The following is a 19,409-nucleotide window of genomic DNA, read 5'->3' on the forward strand; positions in this document are numbered from 1 at the left end:
CTTGGAAGTCTGTCTCTCCGCCCCACCCCACCCCCACCCCGGCCCCATAAAAAGTCAGTTCACGCCTCGTAAATTCCCTTGAGGCTCTAGCATCAAAGGGGAGAGGCACCAGCGGCTCCCATCACGCTTTCTTCCCTGCCCTCAACACTTTCTCTACAGCTACAACAGGGAGGGATACCCTGCAGGGGGGCTGCTGGAGGAATTGGGGGGGGGGGGTGGCGGGCATCGGTTCCCCTAGGGGCCCTAAGCCTGGGAATATGTGCATATGGTCAGACCCCTCTGTTGGGTCCTGGGCCCCACCTGCTGGCGGCTTTCTGTGTTAAAAAGGATCTTGACTGAAGTTCAGCCCAGCAAAAGCTCTGTGTTCAACCCTGGTTTGGAGTTTCCATTAAGATTTAGGGGTCAATCTAGGTCAGCCACACAGTTGGGATGGGGGTCTCAAGACGTATTGGGGTCGTAAATCTAGTGAAGTCTGAGGGATTCAAAGACGGATCCAGGCAGGAGTCGGAGCTGTCTAGGGCAGATGGCAGAGATCGAGGCCCCGGGTAAGTGTGGGAGGAGGAGGGGAGGGGGAAGAGGGTCAAGGTTTCCTGTCGAATTGGGGCTGTTATAGCAAAGGGTTAATAAACCTGAGGTCTGCAAGTGGACCTCAATTGCTCCCCGGAGGTGCAGCAGCCTTAGCCTAAAGCTGGGTTCATAGGTCATACTAGGGTCAAAATTTAACCTGGGGCTTGGTTTGGGCTCCCAGCGGACCAGGAAGATTAAGAGAACAGGACAGGCCACAACAGATGCGAGTGTTTACCAAAAAGCCTGTGTTCTGGCTAGTAGCCACTCAGCCCGGAAAACAGAAGAGGAAGTCTGTCCTTTGGGACAATGGGAATTGTAGTTTACTTGTGCCTTGTTTCTCCAGTCTCCGCCCACTGAATTTTGGGTAATGTAGTCCTGATCCGTTAACAGTTGGGTAGGTGAAGAAATTCCGCTTTAAGATCCGGATATGAAATTCATGATAATTGGTTAGTCCGACTGTTTATCAAAGCACATTTGGGGCAGTCTTCCTCGTGATTGGTGAAAATAAAGGCGGGGTTAAGCAGAATCGACCTTTCCATTTGAAGTCGGCGCTGCCTATCTAGTGTCGCTTAGGGGCGGGTTTGCGAAGAGTTGGCCTCTGATTGGTTGTATGTGCTGAAGAACTCCGTAGAGCCCATCCCCGACGTGCAATGATTGGCTCACGAGTAGGCGGACCTGCGGGCGTCAGAGGCGGTGTCAGGGGAGGCGGCAGCTCCAGAGATGGCAGTGAGCGAGAGGAGGGGGCTCGGCCGCGGGAGCCCCGCGGAGTGGGGACAGCTGCTCCTTCTGTTACTGCTGTCGGGCAGCTGCTCGGGGCGCATCCACCGGCTGGCGCTGACGGTGAGGTCCACCGCGCGGCGGCCTGGGGTGGGAGGGGCATGGCCTCGTCGCGGAGCAGGCCCCGGCTTGGAGTGGTCTCGTCCGTCCTCCCCCGCGCCGTACGCGGGATGGAGTTGTCTGGAGCCCCCCTCCCCGTGCGGCAGTGACTCCCCCCCCCCCCCGCCGCCGCCCTCCTCCTCCTCACTGTCCTCGCAATGGTCTTTCCTGGCCCGGCCTACTGGCCTGCTGCCGGCCGCCCCCCGCCAGGACCCCTGACTCTTGAAACCCTTGGGGAGTCGCTGGGAGCCCTTGGCACCGCGCAGAGGGGTCTCTGGGAGGCCCTCGGGCGGGATCTTGGGGGGTCCGTTGAAATCTCAACGTCCTGGGAGCCCAGCGGGGAAGCTAAAAGCTTTCGGGGAGGTAAAGGCCTGTCACACATTCTAGGGGTTGCCCTCAGCTCTCTGGAGGGGCTACTACTTCCCTCCAGCGGACCCAGCGTCTCCCTTGGAAGATCTGAGGCCACCCTATGGCTGCCTAGGATTGGAAGGTGGGGGCGCAAGGAGGATGGCTCAGGCTTCTAGGAGAGCTCCCCCTTCCATCACCAAAGGCAACCCAAAGCTTTGAGGGGAACTTCCTGATGGGGAGCCTGAGCTGCCCCTGTCCCCTTTACCTCCGGCAGGGGGAGAAGCGAGCCGACATCCAGCTGAACAGCTTCGGCTTCTACACCAATGGCTCCCTGGAGGTGGAGTTGAGTGTCCTGCGTCTGGGCCTCCAGGAGACAGAAAACAAGCCCCCGCTGGTGAGGGTCTTGGGGCTGGCCGGCGGGGATGGGGGGGGCAAGCTTCATCTCTCCCCCAGAATCCCCGAAGTCCATATCCCCCATCGGTCTCTCAGTCTCTGTCCTCCCTCACCTGGAGGTGATAGTAAGGTGTTGTAGGATCTATGCTGGACACTGGCTGGAGGGGCCATTCCAGTGGACAAGCCAGTTCCACATCTTGAAGTGAGTGAATAATCAGCCTGCACTGATTGAGCTGGGACCAGGTAACCAGTATCTCTGTGAGCCTCTACCCCGGAATGCTGCGGGAATTCACAGAACCCACTTTTGATGGAGGTGTTCACAGGTGGAGAGGCACGACTTTTTTAGAGTCTGGAAATGGCAGGGCCCCAGTGTCAGTTGTTTTTTGTTTTTTGTTTTTTTGTGCTCATCTTGGAGCTTGAACTCAGGACCTGAGCACTGTACCTGAGCTTTTTTGATCAAGGCTGGCATGCTACCACCTGAGCCACAGCTCCACTTCCTACTCCTTGGTGGTTAATTGGAGATAAGAGTGGGAAGGTGGTGCCGAGTTGTTGGAAAAGTTCTAAGGGAACATGAGATCTGGTTCATAGGAGCTAGTCAGTGAGTGTGAGGTTACATTTCTGTTGCTATAAGAGATCACTTTGGGGGGAGGGACAGGGGGTGTGGTCCCTGCTGGAGTTCCTCATGTCCTATTTCTTTCCACCCACCAGGTGGGGTTCAGCCTGAGCCGAGTTCGATCGGGCAGTGTCCGGTCCTACCCAGTAAGTGCAGGCAGCTGGAAGATGGTGGGGAGGAGGGACCAGGCTAGTTTGGGACAGGCTGCTGTACCCAGAGGCAGGGACAGGAGGAGATATCCCAGATGAGTGGGGAGGGGACATGGTGGGGCTGGGGAGGAGAAGTAACTCAGATTCCGTCTGCCCACTCCCCAGACAAGGGATCCCCATGAATGCCCTCTGCAGAGAAACAGCAGCAACTTCCTGGTTCTGTTCCTCATCGATACCAAGGACCTGCAGTGAGTTGGGGAGTCCCGGGGCTGGCTAAAACACCCTCTGACATGTTTCCCCTGGTGGGGTGCCCACCTGTGCCCATGCTGGTCAGGTAGAGTGAGAAGCCAGCTGGAAAGAACCTTGGCATTCCTAGGGAGAAAGCCACATATGTTTCCCAGTTGCTTCCTAGACCTCTGATTTTGAGGGGGAGGGAGAGAGGAGAGGATACTCAAAGAATGGAAAGACCTGGATGCTGAAAGGTATGGTGAGAACTCACAGTTTCCACATTTCTACTTGTTGATGCTCCTTGTGGGGTACGCAGTCCTGGGACTTTATTGTATCTGAACTCTGGTTCCTTAGACCATTCTTTTATTATTATCATTATTATTTTATGTGTACTGGGGCTTGAAATCAGGGCCTGGGCGCTGTCCTAAGCTTCTTTTGCTCAAGTCTGGCACTCTGCCAATTGAGCCACAGCTCCACTTCCTACTTTTTTGATAGTTTATTAGAGATAAGAGTCTCATGGACTCCTGTCTGGGTTGGCTTTGAACCTCGATCCTCAGATCTCAGCCTCTTGAGCAGCTAGGATTACAGGCATGGGCCACCAGTGCCCAGCTTGTGCCTGTAATTTTTCATCTCTTTCCCTCTCCCTCCCTCCTTACCTCACTGTCTCAGTGCTGGGGTCAAACTCAGTGCTTCAGCACTGGCTAGGCAGGTGCCAGGCCACACCACCCCCACCCCATCCCTTTTTTGCTTTTAGTTTATTTTACACATAAAGTCATATGCTTTTGCCCTGGGCTAGCCTTGGACTAAGGTCCTCCTGTCAATACCTTCTGTGTAGCTGGGATTACAGGTATGCACCACCATATTCAGCTTGTTTGTTGAGATAAGGATCTCACTCACTTTTTGCTTGGGGTGACAAAGGCCTTCCAACTGAGATCCTTCCAATCTCTCTCTCTCGCTCGCTCGCTCGCTCTCGTTCTCTCGCTCTTTCTCCCTCTCTTCCTCTCCCCCCCACTCTCCCCCCCATCTCCTCTCTCTCATATCTAGGATTATAGGTGTAAGCCATCACACCCAGCCTCAATGTTTTTGTTTGCTTATTTTGTAATGGAACTTAAATGGAATGAGTGAGAGGCCTGTGTCATTGCAAGGTGACCGTCGCTAGCCAAGTGGCCCAGGAGTTGTTCACTGGGCCAGCACCAGGGCTCTGGATTGTGGTGGTCCCCAGCACCCCCAGATGCTCCCTCCTCGGGAGGAGATGCAGACCGAGAGCCCCGGAGTCCTTTCCCACAGTGTTGCTCAAGGTTTAAAACCCCCCTTCCTTACTCCAGGGTCCAGGTGCGAAAATATGGGGAGCAGAAGCAGCTGTTCATCTCTCCCGGGCTCCTCCCTGATGTGCCCTCCAAATCAGGGCTCCCGAAGCCAGAGCCCACAGACCCCACAAAGGCAGACAGTGGTGAGTCAGGCCCACCTGCCAGGGCTACCCTGAGCACATCCCTACATTCCTGCCTGTCCCTCTGAAATCACTCGTCCTTCTCCCACAGGGACCTCCACAGTCAGCAAGGCCAAGACAGAGCTCACCGTATCTCAGGTTTGGGAGCCCCTAGCATGTATGGGACCTGGAGGGCAGGGCTGGCTGGAAAGACCTGTGATGAGGGTCTGTGTCCTCTCAGGCCCCCAGTGGGAAGGACAAGGAGCTGGTGCTGGGCCTGGGCCACCTCAATGACTCCTACAACTTCAGTGTGAGTGTCTTTCATGCCTGCAGCCCCATCTCCACAACCTACAGCCTGGGTTCCCCACCCCCCAACCTGAGCCCTCCTCTCCCCTGTCCAGTTCCACATGGTGGTCGGCTCCAGGGCTGAAGAAGGACAGTACAACCTCAACTTCCACAATTGCTACAACTCCATCCCTGGCCGGGAGAGGCCCTTCGACCTCACAGTGAGCCCAACCCCAGCGGGTGGGCAGGTGTTCCACAACCCCCCCCCCCCCCCCCCGGCCTAGCTTCTCCGCAGCCCCCAGGGGCCTGGAGGGAAGGTGATTCACCCAGTGTCCCCCACCTCAGGTTTAATGATTCCCAGGTGGGTGGGGATGGATTGCATCTGTTATGAGTCCTCGTCTCCTGGCATTTACACTGACGGAGCTACTGCATCCAAAGATGTTTGAAGGTCACTGAACCCCAGTGGGGCACGTGTGTCATCCCAGCTACTCAGGGGCTGAGATCTGAGGATTAGGGTTCGAAGCCAGCTTGAGCAGAAAAGTCTATGAGACTCTTTATCTCCAATTAAGCTCCAAAAAGCCAGAAATGGAGCTGTGGCTCAAGTGGTAGAGCACCAGCCTTGAGTGAAAAAGCCAAGTGAGAGCTCAAGGCCCTGAGTTTGAGCCCCAGTACTGGTGCTCACGCACGCGCGCATACACAAACACAGATGGCCAAAGGTCAATGGGGGGGGGGGGGAGTGCACAGATTTTAGGCAAGTACCAAACCACCTTGTAAGAGGTACCTGAGCATCTTGCATTTTTGGTAGCCAAGGGATATCAAGGCAGAAGGCATGACTAGATGTGCATTGGAGAGGTGGGGCAGACTGAGGCTCTGAGAGGGCGAGTCCCCCAGCCAGGAAGTGGGAGAGCCACGAACTTGCATTCAGCTCTCCCAGGTTCAGAGCTAGAAGCATGTGACACACACACACACACCCCACTACCCCTCCCCAGGTGATGATCCGGGAGAAGAACCCAGAAGGGTTCCTGTCGGCGGCAGAAATGCCTCTCTTCAAGCTCTACCTCATCATGTCTGCCTGCTTCCTGGCTGCGGGCATCTTCTGGGTGTCTGTGCTCTGCAGGAACACGTAATACCCTGGGCTCCCCTCTCCTCCCCTCCCCATCCCCCACAGCCTCCCACCTCCACTGACAGTCCCCCGCCCGCTTCTCCCCACACTGCCAGGTACAACGTCTTCAAGATCCACTGGCTGATGGCGGCCCTGGCATTCACCAAGAGCATTTCCCTCCTCTTCCACAGCGTGAGCGCCTTGTGGGGGGAAGAGGGGGGGGCCGGGGAGACAGGCCACCCCCACATCTCCACAGACCTGGGCTCTGCTGCTGTCATGTCATCCATCTGCCTGTTCTTCCCAACATTCCCTGTCCACCCTCCAATCTGACCACTGGTCCAGCCCAGATACCACATCATTGTCTTATCCACCCATAAGTTCCATTGTGACTATCCACTTTCCAGTCCCCACAACCCCGATTGTACTCAATTCATTCTGCTCTCTGGCCCCCAGCCCCCACCCTACCCCCCATCCATCCTCCTGTCTGACTGTCCATCCATCCGTCCACCTCCAGATCAACTACTACTTCATCAACAGCCAGGGCCACCCCATCGAAGGCCTCGCTGTCATGCACTATATCACGCACCTGTGAGTGGCGGTCAGGGCAGGTGGCGGGGAGGTGGGCAGGGGAGGGCTGGGCCCCACCATCATCCTCGGACCCCTGCCCTGCCCCCCAGGCTGAAGGGCTCGCTCCTCTTCATCACAATCGCGCTGATCGGCTCGGGCTGGGCCTTCATCAAGTATGTGCTGTCAGACAAGGAGAAGAAGATTTTCGGGATTGTGATTCCGCTGCAGGTGCTTGGCTGGGGAGGCCGCGGAGGGGGTGGGGGCCACCCCAGGGATGCTTCCGGTGGGCAGGGGTCACGGATGTGGCCAGGTGGCGTCCACCCACCTACCCACCCAAATCCTGGACAGGTCCTGGCCAATGTGGCCTACATCGTCATTGAGTCCCGGGAGGAGGGTGCCAGTGACTATGGCTTCTGGAAGGAGATCCTGTTCCTGGTGGACCTCATCTGCTGTGGCGCCATCCTCTTCCCAGTTGTCTGGTAAGGACCCCAGGCCCACTTGTCCCTAGCTCTGCCCGGGCCACACCCTCTATCCTGCCTCCCTGTGTGGGCCTGGTTGGCACTGACCACACCCTTGCCCTGCCCCCTCCCAGGTCCATCCGGCATCTGCAGGACGCATCCGGCACTGATGGGAAGGGTGAGCCCCTGCCAGGACGCTCCACCCCCAGACTCCTGCCTGTTCCAGGTCCTTTGTGCCCCTTGGGTGCCACCTCTACGTCGCCCTGTCCCCTGACACCGAGCCCCATCCTCTGTGCCCTCGGTCACCCCTGTCCTGGGACACCCCATCACCTCTCCCCCCCATGGCCCTCGACGTTCCTCTGATCCTTTGTCCCCCCTCAGTGGCAGTGAACCTGGCCAAGCTGAAGCTGTTCCGCCACTACTATGTCATGGTAGGAGCCCGCCACCCCCGCCCCGCAGGGCATGCCGGGCTAGGGCGCGAGGGAACTGGGGGCCCTTCTCAGCCCTCCCCGGCCTCCCCTGCCCCCTAGCCCACCCCCAGCCACATGGCCCTATGGCCCCACTCCCACCCACGCTCCTGTAGGTCATCTGTTATGTCTACTTCACGCGCATCATCGCCATCCTGCTGCGGGTGGCCGTGCCTTTCCAGTGGCAGTGGCTTTACCAGGTGAGCCAGGAGGCCTCGTCCTTGGGCGGGCTGCAGGGGGTGAGGGTGGGGTGGGGGTGCCTGACCGCTGCTGCCCTCTGCACCCAGCTCCTGGTGGAGGGCTCCACTCTCACCTTCTTCGTGCTCACGGGCTACAAGTTCCAGCCAGCAGGAGACAACCCCTATCTGCAGCTGCCGCAGGAGGATGAGGAGGATGTGCAGATGGAACAAGTGTGCGTGCCAGTGCCTAGTGGTCTCCGGGAGCCACCAGGGGGACCGGGATGGGGGGTGGAGCCGAGCAGGATGGGGCGAGGCCTGGACCACTCAAAGGGTGGAGCCGAGCAGGATGGGGTGGAGCTGAGCAGGATGGGGGTGGAGCTGAGCAGGAGAGGGTGGAGCCTGAGCCTCCCTGGGGGTAGAGCTGAGCAGGATGGGGCAGGGCCTGGGCCTCCCTGGGGGTAGAGCAGAGCAGGAGAGGGTGGGGCCTGGGCCTTCCTGGAGGTGGAGCTGAGCAGGAGGGGGTGCGGCCTCGGCCTCCCTGGGGGTAGAGCTGAGCTGGAGAGGGCGGGGCCTGGGCCACTCTGGGGGTGGAGCTGAGTGGGATGGGATGGGGCCTGGGCCTCCTGGGGGATGGAGCTGAGCAGGAGAGGGTGGGGCCTGGGCCTCCCTGGGGGTGGAGTTAAGCAGGATGGGGTGGGACCTGGGCCGCTCTAGGTGGGGAGCTGAGTGGGATGGGGCAAAGCCTGGGCCTCCCTGGGGGTAGAGCTAGCAGGATGGGGTGGGGCCTGGGCCTCCCTGACAGTGGGGCTGAGTGGGATGGGGCGGGGCCTGGGCTGCTCTAGGGGTGGAGTTGAGCAGGATGGGGTGGGGCCTGGGCCACTCTCAGGATGGAGCTGCAGGATGGGTGGGGCCTGGGCCGCTCTTGGGGTAGGACTAGGCAAAATAAGGAATAGGCCTAGACCATTCTGAGGGTGAAGTGGAGAGAGGTTGGCCACCCCAGAGGCAAGGTGGGCAGAAACTGAGCAGCCGGGCTGGGGGTGGCTCTTAAGCACCTTTGGGGCAAGGTTAGGGCACCTGAGTAAACATTGAGCAATGAGACTGTCCAGACCACTCCAGAGGGGAGGTGGGTGAAGACTGGGCAGCTGTGGAGTGGGTACGGCTGAGGACATTTCTGGTCAGGGCCTGTTGCCCTTCGGCTTCTGAAAGACTTGGTGCTGTCTGTCCTCCTCAGAATGACGGACTCTGGCTTCCGGGAAGGCCTGTCCAAAGTCAACAAGACAGCTAGTGGCCGGGAGCTGCTGTGATATTCTGGAGCAGCCCAGCATCCTTGGCCTTTCTCCATCCTTCACAGTGTACATTCCTGGGGTTCCCCAAAGGCATGGGCGGGGGGAGGCCATGGGGACAAGGCACCAGCTCCAAGCCTGGGCAGGAGTCCACTCAGAAGGCAGCAGGCCTCCATCCCCCCCATGCCGGGCAGCTGTCTTCTCCAGTCTCCCCCACCCCCAGCTGTACAATACGAACAGTCGTGTTCTTGTCACCAGGTATCGTTTCTTTCTGGGACTGAGGTGTGATGGGAAGTGGCCCTGATGGAATGCAGTGTGTATGGATTTATGTGGTACATATTCACTGAGTGGCTCTCACCTGCTGGGCACTGTGCCAGCTACCAGGGGCAGCAGTGACCGGGAGCCCTGTGGTCTCAGCCCTCTCAGGGCCCCTGGTGCCTAGGAAGGAGGTCAGGCCAAGGACCAGGGTCCTCACTGCCCATCCAGTCTGTGGTGGGAACCAGCCAGGGAGGTCAACAAGGCAGGTAGAAGAAACCCGGTGAAGAAAAATGGCCAGATGAGGAGAAGACATGCACAGAACATGGGGATGCAGGAGAAAATGGGGACTCGAAGACCTGTGAGAGGCTCCCACTGAGGAGCAGCTCTGGGGCCACAGGCACCGGGAGGCGAAGTAACTTCCTTGGAGGCGCACAGCAGGAGATGAAGGGCCCAAGGCCAGACTGCACTGGGAGTGCTGTCCCGCTGCAGGGCCGCCCTTAGCCACGCACACTGCACTCCCTGGGTCCCCTCACCGTGTGCCTCTGGGTCACTGGCCTAACCTCTCTGTCTTCCGCATGTGGAATTGCTCCTCCAGTGTTGGACGGAGTTCTGTATGATGAGGATGTCAGAGGCTGTGTGTGGGGCCCAGCACCATAGTCTCGGCGGCGCTGAGGGACCAGTTCCCAGCATCCCCCTCTGCCCAACCACCCAGAGACCCCTTTTGAGACTTAAGAAACACTTCTTTAAAGGGGCCCATAGGCAGAGGGGAGAAGTAAGGAACAGGGCTCAGCTAAAAACTTGTAGAACAGGGAAATGAGACCAGCTGGGGCCCAGATGAATAAACAGCCCGGCCAAACAAAGTGAAAGTGGAGAGGCGTTGCAGGCTGAGGAAGTTATGTAAGGTGGAAGAACCCCAGAATGGGCACCAGCAGGGACTGCTGGGGATGGCGGAGGAGCTCGTAGAAGGCTAGAGACAGGCAGGGGCACCGTGTTGAGGGTCATGCTGTGTCCACCCCCAGATATGTACAGATCCTCCCAGGGTGGCAGGGGCTGTGGTGAGATCAAGTGGAAGACCGGCTGACAAATGTTCTCGAGATGGAGCTGATGTAATCCTAGGAGCAGAGAGAGTGTCAGGGTGGGGAGACCCTTCACAGAAGGGGCCACAGGCCAAGGAATACAAGGCTGCTTTTAGAAACTGACAAAGCCAGGCATGGTGACACACCTATAATCCCCGTGCTCAGGAAGGAGGCACAGGCAAGAAGACTCCCAAGGTTGGGAATATGGCCTAGTGGCAAGAGTGCTTGCCTCGTATACATGAAGCCCTGGGTTCAATTCCCCAGCACCACATATATAGAAAACGGCCAGAAGTGGGGCTGTGGCTCAAGTGGCAGAGCTAGCCTTGAGCAAAAAGAAGCCAGGGACGTGCTCTGGCCCTGAGTCCAAGGCCCAGGACTGGCAAAAAAAAAAAAAAAAAAAAAAAAGACTCCCAAATTCGAAACCAGCCTGGGCTACACAGGGAGACCCTGTCTCAAAAAAAAAAAAAAAAAACTAAACAAGCACGTGGTAACATGGCAGGCAATCAACCTTCCCCAGTGACTCTACTCAAGCGGATGGAACTCTACCACCTTTCCCTTACCAAACTCCAGAGCCAGCCAGGAAAAACCAGGGCTGGTGGCATAGTAGATCTGGAAACACCAGCATCTTTCAGTCATGCTGGGCAATGCCAGAACCCTTTGTGATGGGACATCAAGCGTCCTGAGACCTAACACATCCCCGCACTCACCAGCCACAGGTATGCCCATTGGCCATCATCACTCACTACCATTGGGATGGAGTGGCTGCATGGATAAGGCAGAAGGAGCTGCCCTCCATCATTGGGGTTGCCTAGGAGACAAGGAGGACTCCATCCATCATTGCCGGTTGCCTAGGAAACATGGCAGACGCTGCAGATGGTATGGAAGGACCAGAGACTTGAGTGAGAAGCAGGCACTTGAGCTCCAGCAAGGGAACTTGCCAACTTGCGGTTTACTTTTCCAGACCGGGGCCCATGTTCATGGTCCGAGCACCCACTTTGCCACTGAGCCAAGTCTCCAATCCCGACAGCCCTAATGGCCTCACTGCTTTAGACTTGAAAACAAAACCAAGCACTACTCCCAACAAGGACTAAAATAATGACTGTCCCTTTGTCTCTTGGGTTTCCTTTGTGGTATTTCTGTTCTCTTGTTCTTGCTTCATTTATTGTGTTCTGGTTCTGGGACTTGAACTCAGGGCCTGGGCAATGAACTTGAGCTTTTTTGCTCAAGGCTAGTGCTCAGCCACTGGAGCCACATCTCCATGTCTGGCTTTTTGGTGATTAGTTGACGATAAGAGTCTCACAGGCTTTCCTGCCTGGGCTGGCTTTGAACCATGATCCCTGAGTAGCCTCCTGAGTAGCTAGGATGACAGGCGTGAGCCACCAGTGCCCAGGTCACTATTCTTCTAACAATATCAGAGCAGTGGTGGTTTTGCTTGAGGAGAAATGACTGTATTATTGTAGTAGGCATATTTGTCAACTGCCAGAACATTCACCTCCATTCACCTAAGCATTCAGATTCCGCTAACCATCTCAGCAACTCCATAGCTGAGGGCCTGAATGACACCAAGGAAGATGAAATTTCATGCACAGAGCTCAGAAAGAATGATGGTAACAACAATCACCAAAAGAAGGAGGACATGAATAAACATGAATGAGCTCAGATAGGATTCAAAGCAGTAGCCAGTGCAGATGTGAAAAAGGAGGTCAACAGAAGTATGGAAATCCTGAAAAGAAGATTAGACTGGAATTCTGGAGATAAAAAGCTCAGTAACAAATTTTTAAAACTCACTTGGGAGTCTTCCTTATACAGTAGAATAAGGTAAATATAGAGGCTTGGGGGAAAAGTATAAGAATTAGGATGCTCCAGTAAAGACAAATAATTAGAAAATATGAATGAAAAATGGCAAAACCACTGGCAAGCAAATCACTAAAAAGCAAATCTGGCCAGGCACCAGCAGCTCACACTCAATATCCCAGCTACTCAGGAGATTGAAATCTGAGGATCAAGGTTGGAAGCCAGTCCGAGCAGGAATGCACATGAGACACTTATCTCCAATTAAACACCCAAAAAGCAAAACATGGAGATGTGGCTTGAGTAGTAGAGCACCAGTCTTGAGCAAAAAAGCTCAGGGACAGCATCCAGGACTGACACAAACTATGAGTCATGGGCATAGAAGAAGGACAGGTACAAGGTAAAAGTAAAGAAATTATATAACAGACATAGTTCTCAACCTTGAGAGGGGATCATCTGAGTATTAAGAACACCAAATAGTCATGAGCAACAAAGGAATACCTCTAGATCTATGAGAGCAAAAACACCAAACAAACAACAAAAATGACAGAACAAAGAGAAGAGCAGCAAGTCACTTATGAAGACAAATCCATCTGAATAGCAGCAGATTTCCCAACAGAAACTCCAAAGCCAGGAGGAGAATGAATGGAATCAAGTACAAGCCCTGAAAGAAAAGAAATGTCAACCTAGATTACAGCACCCAGCAGAGCACTCTTTCAGAACTGGAGAAACAAAAACCTTCCACAACAAACAAAACTGAGAGGAAGTCATGACTACTAAGCCAGCATAGCAGCAGGATCCTGGTTCAAAACCAGCCTGGGCTGGAAAGTTCATGAGATTCTCATTTCCAATTTACTACCAACAAGTTGGAAGTAGAGCTGTGGCTCAAGTGGCAGAGCACCAGCTTTGAGTGAAAAAGCTTAGGAACAGCATCCAGGCCATGAGTTCAAGCACCAGAGCTGGCATGCGCACGCAAGTGCACGCGCACACACACACACACACACACACACACACACGAAATGGAAACTTTTCTACATGCTTTCAGCCTACCTAAATTGACCCCAGAAGATATAAACTATATAAACAGTTCTATAATGAGGCATGAAATTGAGGCAAGAATAAACTCTTCCAACAAGGAAAACCCCAGCATCATATGAAATCACTACCAACTCCTACAAAAAAAAGTAACACCAGTGCTTCTCAAACTATTCCATGCACTAGGACAGGAAGGTCTACCACAAAATCCACACTATGAGGGCAGTATTACACTCATCCCCAAACCAGACAAGGAGTTAGCAAAAAACAAAACTGTGGACCAATCTCCCTGATGAATATAGATGTAAAAAAAAAAAAAAAAAAACAATCTCGCACTGAAAGCTGGGTGCCAATGGCTCGTGCCCGGAATCCTAGCTACTCTAGAGGTTGAGATCTGAGGATCACAATGCAAAGCCAACCCTGGAAGATTGCTTATGAATCTCTTATTTCCAGTTAACCAGAAAAAAGTCAGAAGTGGAGCTACGGCTCAAGTGGTAGCGGGCCAGCCTTCAGCAAAAAAACAGTAAGGGATAAGTCTCATACCAGCACACATGCTGGTACACATGTGTGCATACACATACACACACACACACACACACACACACACACACACACACAATTCTCACTGCAGTCCAAATTCAACAGTGCATTAAAAAGTGATGGAGGGCTGGGGATATAGCCTAGTGGCAAGAGTGCCTGCCTCGGATACACGAGGCCCTAGGTTCAATTCCCCAGCACCACATATACAGAAAACGGCCAGAAGCGGCGCTGTGGCTCAAGTGGCAGAGTGCTAGCCTTGAGCAGGAAGAAGCCAGGGACAGTACTCAGGCCCTGAGTCCAAGGCCCAGGACTGGCCAAAAAAAAAAAAAAAAAAAAAAGTGATGGAGTTGGTTTCATGGCAGACATGCAAGGATGGTTCAACCTAGGTAGATGAATACATGTAATACATGACATAAACTGAACCAACAACAAAATCCACATGATCCTCTCAAGATGCCGAAAATGTCTTTAACAAACCTCAACATCCTTTCACGATACAATCTTCAAAGAAAAGAGGAACAGAAGCACTATACCTTAGTATAATAACAGCTACATATGACAACTTCTGGCCAACATCACATTAAATGAGGGGGGAAATTGAAATCACGTCCTCTAAAGTCAGGAAAGAAACAAGTGTCTGCCCTCTCTAGCCCTTCTTTTTTTGTGTGCTGGTCCTAGGGCTTGAACTCAGGGCCGAAGCACAGTCCAGGAGCTTTTTTGGTTAAGGCTGGGGTTCTACCTCTTGAGCCACACAGCTATACTTCTGGCTTCTTGATGGCTAATTGGAGATAAGAGTCTCATGGACTTTCCTGCTGGGCTGGCTTTGAGCCATATCTTCAGATCTCAGCCTCCTAAGTAACTAGGATGATGGGTATGAGCCACCAATGCCTGGTTCTCTCCATTCTTATTCAATATGGTACCAGAATCCCTAGCCGGAGCCATAAGGCAGGAAAAATAAATAAAAGAGAGTCAAGTAGAAAAGGGGAGGGGGAAATCAAACCCTCCTATTTGCAGAGGAAACAGTCTTTCTTGTACTCCCAGAGCCTTCAGACTCGGTCCGTGAAGCCCTTGCCTGACAGACACTTGGGGCCACACAGCAGTGCACACTCAGCACACAAAACCCACCAGTGTCTCTGAACCCCAGCAGTGAACAGGCTGAAGAAGAAACGAGGGAAATGTCCTATTCACAACAAGATACTAACCATTGAAAACATATCCATTGTTTCCGGGGCTGGGGATATAGCCTAGTGGCAAGAGTGCCTGCCTCAGATACACGAGGCCCTAGGTTCGATTCCCCAGCACCACATATACAGAAAACGGCCAGAAGCGGCGCTGTGGCTCAAGTGGCGGAGTGCTAGCCTTGAGCAGGAAGAGGCCAGGGACAGTGCTCAGGCCCTGAGTCCAAGGCCCAGGACTGGCCAAAAAAAAAAAAAGAAAACATATCCATTGTTTCTGGAATTTTCTTAAAACAAACAAACAAACAAACAAACAAACAAGATCTGGATGCCAGTGGCTCACACCTGTAATCCTAGCTACTCAGAAGGCTGAGATCTGAGGATCATGGCTTGAAGCTAGCTGGGGCTGGCTTCAAATGAACTACCATTTCATTACCACAAAGTCAGAAGCACAGTTGTGGCTCAAGTGGTAGAATGCCTGCCTTGAGCAAAGAAGCTCAAGGGATAGAACCCAGGCCCTGAGTTCAAACCCCAGGACTAGCGCACACACACACACACACACACACACACACACACACACACCCACCACCACCACCACCACCAACAACAACAACAACAATAAACAACAACAACAAGGTCCTGCTGTGTTGCTCAGGCCAATCTCAAAACTCCTTAGCTCAATTAGCCCTCTTGCTTCATTTTTCATCCTCTTGAGTCACTGGGATGACAGATGCAGGCTACCTGACCTATCTCTAGAACTTTCCGTTTCAGCATTTCAGATTCAATGTGGATCATTCTTAATGGAAACTAGAAAGTGAAAGGGGGGGATAAGGAGGCACAGTGGATGGCTCCGTGGGTTTTAGCAAGAGACAGCAGGGGGGGGGGGGGGAGGAAGCCAGAGCCTGAGGGAGGAGGGAGGAGAGAGAAAGGAGGATTCAGCTTAGGAGAGGGAAAAAAAGACAATTAAAATGCCTCCAGCCAGGCCTGGGGTACAGACCAGAGATGCCAGGCCTCAGGAGGCCCGAGGCAGGCAGGAGGATCATGAGTTTGAGGCCTACCTGGGCCAGGTAGTAAGACTCCGCCTCAACAAACCAATAAACCAACACTGTAACAATAGCAATCAAATCCACCAAAGCCCTGGGGTAATGCTGGACCTGCCATGCCTCTCCGGGAGCCAGGCATCATCTCCGAAGCGCTCAGGGGCCAGAACCAAAGGAGCTGGGAAGGAAATGTGGGAAGCCTCCCATCCTCTGGGTGGGATTCCAGGTGCCTGCAGAGTTCTGGCAGGCAGAGGAAACAAACCAGGACCACAGGCCGGGCCTCGGGATGGAGCCGGGTCAAGGTTACCAGCCTGTTAATGAGTAATTTCGAGTGGGGGAAGGGAGGCCCAGCTGTGGGTCCCAGAGGGAAATTTCCAGGAAACAGTGTAGCCAGTACTTTTACGGGACCTGTGGCTACACATCAGGTGTCTCTGCACTTCTCAAGTCTTGCCTCACTGTTGGTGGTAACAGGGTAGGAGTACAGTGTACCAGGTGGGGTAACTGAGGCCAGGCAGGTGAGGAATGGTGGGCCTGGGGACTCTACTCAGAAATAATTCGCACGGGCGCTGGTGCCTCACGCCTGTCATCCTAGCTTCTCAGGAGGCTGAGATCTGAGGAAAACGGTTCAAAGCCAGCCCTGCCAACAAAGTCTGTGAGACTTTTATCTCCAATGAACCACCAGAAAACTGCTGTGGCTCAAGTGGTAGAGCGCTAGCCTTGAGCTGAAGAGCTCGGGGTAGCCATCAGGCACAGAGTTTAAGCCCCAGGACCAACCAAAGAAAAAAAGAAGAAGAAGAAAGAAAGAATTCTTCTCATTCTCTCCTGACACCCCAGTTGGGGTCGGGGTGGGGAGTTGTTGTTGGACACAAAATATGTAACAAAGAAAATGGGGTCTGTGAATATTATACAGCCATGAAAGACAAAATAATATCATTTGCTAGAAAATGGGGAACTGAAGATCATCACATTCAGCAAAATAAGCCAGATTCAAAAATGATAGATGTCATCAACTTTCTCTCATATGTGGACTCTAGATTTAAAATATTTTAAATGATGTGGAAGCAGAAAGACTTCTGTGGGCAGCAGGAGGTGGCATGGGGGGATGGGCAGGTAACTCTAATCTAAACACATAGAACACGATATGAAATGGTCACAATCAAGTTCATTACTTGGTGATAAGTTTTATGACCAGGTTTTGTTGTTATTCTTTTGTTTGTTTGTTTTAGAGTTCTCTTTTGTGCTTATCCTGGGCTTGAACTCAGCTAGTATTACAGGACAGTGTCACTAGCACCGGACTAATTTTAATAAGTTAAAAAAAATAATTGAAAACTGGGCACCAGTGGCTCATACCTGTCATCCTAGCTATTCAGGAGGCTGAGATCTGAGGATCACAGTTCAAAGCCAGCCTGGGCAGAAAAGTCCCCATGAGACTCTTATCTCCAATTAACCACTCAAAAACCAGACGTGGTGCTGTGGCTTGAAGTGGTAGAGCACTAGCCTTAATTGAAAAGAGCTCAGGGACAGCACCCAGGCCCTAAATTAAAGTCCCAGGACTGGCGTGCGCGCGCACACACACACCCACACCCACACCAGCATGGATATTTTTTTAAAAATCCAGGACTTCAAATGAATACTATTTCCTTACATAAAATGTCAGAGTCTAGAAACCATGTCTGCCTCCCTGTGGATGCCTGGACACCTAGCTTTTTTCCTCTTGTGGACGTTAAATCACTTAACATGTCAAACACAATGGAAATGCTCTGCAAATAGTCATTAAAGCTTGTCACCTAAGGAATCAGGAAAAACAACTCTACGTGCAACTTTTTCCCCAGATAGATAGAGAGAGAGAGAGAGAAAGAGAGAGAGAGAGAGTGTGTTGGTTTCATCCAGGGGTGCAGAGCTGCAGACTTGGGACCTGGGCTATCTTTCTGAACCTGGACTCACTCTTTCTTTCTCTTCTTTCTTTCTTTCATTCATTCTTTCTTCTTTCTTTTCTTTTTATGCAGGTCCTGGGGCTTGAACTCAGGGCCTGGGTGCTGTTCCTTAGCACTTTTCACTCCTAGCACTCTACCATTTGAACCACAGCACCACTTCCGATTTTGTGTGGTTCATTGGGGATAAGAGTCTCATGGACTTTCCGGCCAGACTGGCTGTGAACCACGATCCTCAGATCTCGGTCTCCTGAGCGGCTGGGATGACTAACAGGAGCCACAGGCAGCCGGCCTGGATTCACATTCCGTTAGTTGAAGCTCTCATCCCCGGAGCTGGCAGTGGGGATCTGCCTGGCCTTCTTCCCGCCCTGCAGCTGGAATCCCGGGCTGGGTGGGCCTACAGACTGGAAATCCCCCCAAAGCCCTTAAGGCCTCTGGACTGGCCGCTGTTGCCTCCTGATGTTTGTCCAGAACAGCACAACCCCCAGGGAAGAGCCAGAAGCTGAGGAATTCCCCTACCTCCCCCTTCCTCCCCCGTCCTCCCCCTCCCTCCCCCTTCCAATGCTCCCCCCAGGCCCCTCCTCACCCAGCCCCTTGTCCCTCATTTCCTGGACATCAGGACAGGCCCTAGTCTCTCTAAGCCATCTTTTCCTGGGTCTCAGTGCCCAAGCCCCATCTCCTCCCATGGCTCCCTGCCTTGACACAGAGGCCAGAAGGAAATTCCTCAACATTATGTTTGGGCTCTAATGAAACCAGGAAATGGGGTGACTTGACTGGGAGGGGGTGGAAGAAATAGAGGAAGTCCATGGGTGCCCCAAAGATATTCAGTTTCAAAAGTTGGCCCCTGGTTTTGGAAACCAACTAGCGTGTTTGTTTGTTGTTGTTGTTTCTTCATCCTCCCTCCTCCCTCCTCCCTCCCTCTCTCTCCCCAGCTCCTCTGCCAGGTAAAGGCTGCTATATTCTGAGCACAGAAGGCAAGGCTGGGGGGGGGGCGGGGGGAGAGGGGTGGCAGGTCTGTTCCTGGGCTGTTCCTGGGCTCCCAGCCTCCCTCTACCCCTGGCTTGGCCAGGAAAAGGGTGTGATTTACAGGAAATCCCTTTAACCCCTGAAAGTGTGGAGGGGAAGGGATGTTGGGAAAGCACCTGTCCAGGCATCAGGAGCCATGGCCTGCATTCAGGCCATGCCCAGTTAACTGCCAGGCCCAGATCACCATTGTCTTCCTATGGGGACAGAGGTAGCTGAAGGTAGCAGAAATGCAAATATGTCCCGCTGGTCACCTCTGAGCCTGGCAAAAATCCAGAGTCAGCTAGGGGATCATTTCCTGCAAGGTGGCCAGTGTGCTGGTCACCAGCCGGCCCAGGACGGGAATCCGGCTCTGGCTAAGGAAGATTGCTGCTGCCTCTGAGGGTGCGCCCAGAGCCAAGTCCTTTTGCCGAAATAACAATCAATTTTTCAGGAGGACACTGAGGCTCAGAGAGATTACTGGGGGCTTTACCCAAAGATCCAGGCCTGTCCACAGCAGAGCTAGTCCACCTTCACATGGCAGAATAATCTCCAAGGCAGAGTGTTCATGATAAAGTAAAATATAGGCCAGGAAGAATAGACTATCTTAGTTAATACTT

The 19,409-nt window shown here is 53.5% G+C and overlaps 1 protein-coding gene across 4 annotated transcripts; it reads left to right on the forward strand.

The window, feature by feature from the left end:
* The first annotated feature begins 1,245 nt into the window (after positions 1–1,245).
* Gpr108 (G protein-coupled receptor 108) lies at positions 1,246–9,184 on the forward strand. Of its 4 annotated transcripts, none has more exons than XM_048341864.1 (18): positions 1,246–1,407; positions 2,066–2,185; positions 2,893–2,943; positions 3,112–3,194; positions 4,500–4,624; positions 4,713–4,759; positions 4,842–4,910; positions 5,002–5,106; positions 5,875–6,008; positions 6,104–6,179; positions 6,502–6,575; positions 6,665–6,782; positions 6,903–7,033; positions 7,147–7,238; positions 7,394–7,443; positions 7,596–7,679; positions 7,767–7,946; positions 8,050–8,095. In XM_048341864.1, the coding sequence occupies exons 1-18, from the start codon at positions 1,288–1,290 to the stop codon at positions 8,059–8,061; spliced, it is 1,671 nt and encodes a 556-aa protein (XP_048197821.1). In that variant the 5' UTR covers positions 1,246–1,287; the 3' UTR covers positions 8,062–8,095. The 4 variants fall into 4 exon arrangements, with proteins under 4 accessions (XP_048197821.1, XP_048197820.1, XP_048197822.1 ...); XM_048341863.1 differs by lacking the exon at positions 8,050–8,095 and adding an exon at positions 8,890–9,184 and having other exon boundaries at positions 1,247–1,407; positions 7,767–7,891; XM_048341865.1 differs by lacking the exon at positions 8,050–8,095 and adding an exon at positions 8,890–9,184 and having other exon boundaries at positions 1,248–1,407; positions 7,147–7,190; positions 7,767–7,891.
* The last annotated feature ends 10,225 nt before the right edge of the window (positions 9,185–19,409 follow it).

This window comes from Perognathus longimembris, chromosome 3 (assembly GCF_023159225.1).
Source record: "Perognathus longimembris pacificus isolate PPM17 chromosome 3, ASM2315922v1, whole genome shotgun sequence".
Classification (NCBI taxonomy): Eukaryota; Metazoa; Chordata; class Mammalia; order Rodentia; family Heteromyidae; genus Perognathus; species Perognathus longimembris.

Excerpts from the sequence above, each read along its gene's own strand:
- Gpr108 (XM_048341863.1), top strand. The coding sequence starts at position 1,288 with ATGGCAGTGAGCGAGAGGAGGGGGCTCGGCCGCGGGAGCCCCGCGGAG. Across the intron at positions 6,576-6,664 it reads ATGCACTATATCACGCACCT|GCTGAAGGGCTCGCTCCTCT; the intron begins GTGAGTGGCGGT and ends CCTGCCCCCCAG. Across the intron at positions 7,239-7,393 it reads CAGACTCCTGCCTGTTCCAG|TGGCAGTGAACCTGGCCAAG; the intron begins GTCCTTTGTGCC and ends GTCCCCCCTCAG.